This window comes from Mandrillus leucophaeus, unplaced genomic scaffold, assembly GCF_000951045.1.
Source record: "Mandrillus leucophaeus isolate KB7577 unplaced genomic scaffold, Mleu.le_1.0 Scaffold21, whole genome shotgun sequence".
NCBI classification, from domain to species: Eukaryota; Metazoa; Chordata; class Mammalia; order Primates; family Cercopithecidae; genus Mandrillus; species Mandrillus leucophaeus.
The window spans coordinates 7,182,374-7,184,405 of record NW_012102143.1 but is presented as its reverse complement, the minus strand read 5'-3'; the positions used below and the strand labels follow the sequence as shown (position 1 = coordinate 7,184,405).

The following is a 2,032-nucleotide window of genomic DNA, read 5'->3' as shown; positions in this document are numbered from 1 at the left end:
AGAGGCTCCCGACTAACCCCGCCACTCTTTACTTTCAACACCGATTTTAGACCCCAATCAACAGTCACGCTCTGATCTAACTGCAAGTTCTCTATGTATCACCGCCTCACTCACATGAAAGGAGCCCCAGATTGGTTTATAGATGGGAGCACATCAAAAAACTCCAAGCAGAATATGCCATCATTGAAAGGATATCATGATGATATCCACTCTCTCCCACCTAGAAAGCCGTAGAGGCTGCCCCCTTGCCTTTGGGCACATCCTCCCAACAAGCAGAATTAGTTGCCCTAATAAGAGCACTAACTCTAGCAAAAAACACACAAGTGAATATATACACCACTTCTAAATATGCCTGTAACATTGTCCAGCAGGATCATGGCCATCTCACAGACAATTACCCAAAAATATCTACAGACAGCGTTACTCCTACAATCAATCTGAAACCAAAGGACTCTCTGCTCGCTCCCCCAGCAGGAAGTAGCCAGAAAAATCGTGCTGCCCCTAGTCCTTTTCATAACTGTAGAGACTGGATTGACAGAACAGGAGCATCGCCATCTTGGACAAACACCACCATTCTAAGTTCCCCTTGATTAAAAAACCACCTAAATCCCACCCCAAAACATCAGCCTAATGGCTAATGTCAGCATAATCGGAAGCATTCCAACCCTAAGATAAACCCCTCTTCAACAAGAAACATGTTAACCCCGAAATAGCCTCCCCTCCAACCAGAGACATTCCAACCCTGCAATAAACTTTCCCCCACTTCCAAAACCCTTAAGTATCCTTATTCTGTAAGAGAGAACGCTTAGTCTGTAAGAGAGAGTGCTCCCGATCAAAATTGGCCAGAATCCCCTCTCAGGTTTATTCTCTGAAATAAACCTGTCTTTGACTGTTGAGCTGCTTTTTGTATTCCTTTCCTCTTTAACTCTTACAAGCATTGTTACTTCAGTGTTTCTGCTGTAATGGAGCGGGCAGCATGAAGATCTCAAAGAGTTGCTAGTGAGAAGCCATGTAGATGAGAGGCATGAAGCCTTGTTGGGCTCCCTCCATGTCCTACAGCCAGAGAGCGCCAGAAGCACATCTGACCTGGAATGAATTGGGCTGAACTCTTTGCATAGAGGGAGACCACATAACCTGGGGAACTTGGGTAAAGGGTATTGGAACGGACGCGTAAGATTTGGGTTTGTGTTAGTTGATTTGCGGAAACATTTATGGAAATGGGGCTTTGCTCTGGACTGGATGTCAGGAAGAGGAGGATTCCATGATTGGATATCTTGATGAAGCTTATCTAGATGGCAGGAGGACTAGACAAAGGCTAAACATGTAATGGTAAAGAAGCAGCAATCACTCTCTGGCCGAGACGAGCGAAGTTTGGTCACTTTTGCGGCTTGGACAGTGTTCCTGTTTTGTCTATGTTCAGATTTGATTACACAGTGGTCTGTTTTTTTGGTCTTGATCTGTATTATGGCCTGATGTTGGTGTTTTAATGAAATTGTCCATATTCAAAGAGAACACTCAGGACTAGCTGTTTGTGCCAGACCAACCCCAAGTCCTGGCTGCAGAACCAGGCCAGGTCCCCGATGTCAGTGGCCGCCTTTCTCTTTATAGCCATAGAGGGGGACACCATCAAGGAGGAGTCCCTCTTCTCCGCTCCCCACAGAGACCAGTGGGTGCAGACAGGTCAGGGAATGCCTCCTTTCCCTCCAGCATCTTTTGGGGTTTCCGTCCTGACGCCCAGGGCCACTCCATCCAAGCCTCGGTTTTTCAGCCTCTAAAACAGCCCAGGAAGCAGGCACGCCGTGGTGAAAGGACGAGCCGGAGAGATGGCAAGAGCTTCAGAAAGCCTTCCCAGGCATCAGGGGCTGCCCTTGGATTGACAGGACAGGCCTTCTTGGACAGGAACTCAACGAAACTTGACAGAAATCGGACACCCCGGCCAAGGAAAAAGCACGACGGGCCCGGGATTCGCCAAGGCGGGAAACACCGCAGGGCCCAGGCGACACCGCCAGCCGGGCTCGCTGTCCGGGCGGGA

The 2,032-nt window shown here is 48.6% G+C and overlaps 1 protein-coding gene across 1 annotated transcript in view; it reads left to right on the top strand.

Annotated features, from left to right (window-relative positions):
• The first annotated feature begins 1,580 nt into the window (after positions 1-1,580).
• The window catches only part of ILKAP (integrin-linked kinase-associated serine/threonine phosphatase), a 38,268-nt gene continuing 37,816 nt past the window's right edge, over positions 1,581-2,032 (top strand). Inside the window, exon 1 of the mRNA XM_011980336.1 lies at positions 1,581-1,680. Coding sequence (XP_011835726.1) covers positions 1,581-1,680 — 100 coding nt within the window. The remainder of the gene's footprint in view (positions 1,681-2,032) is intronic.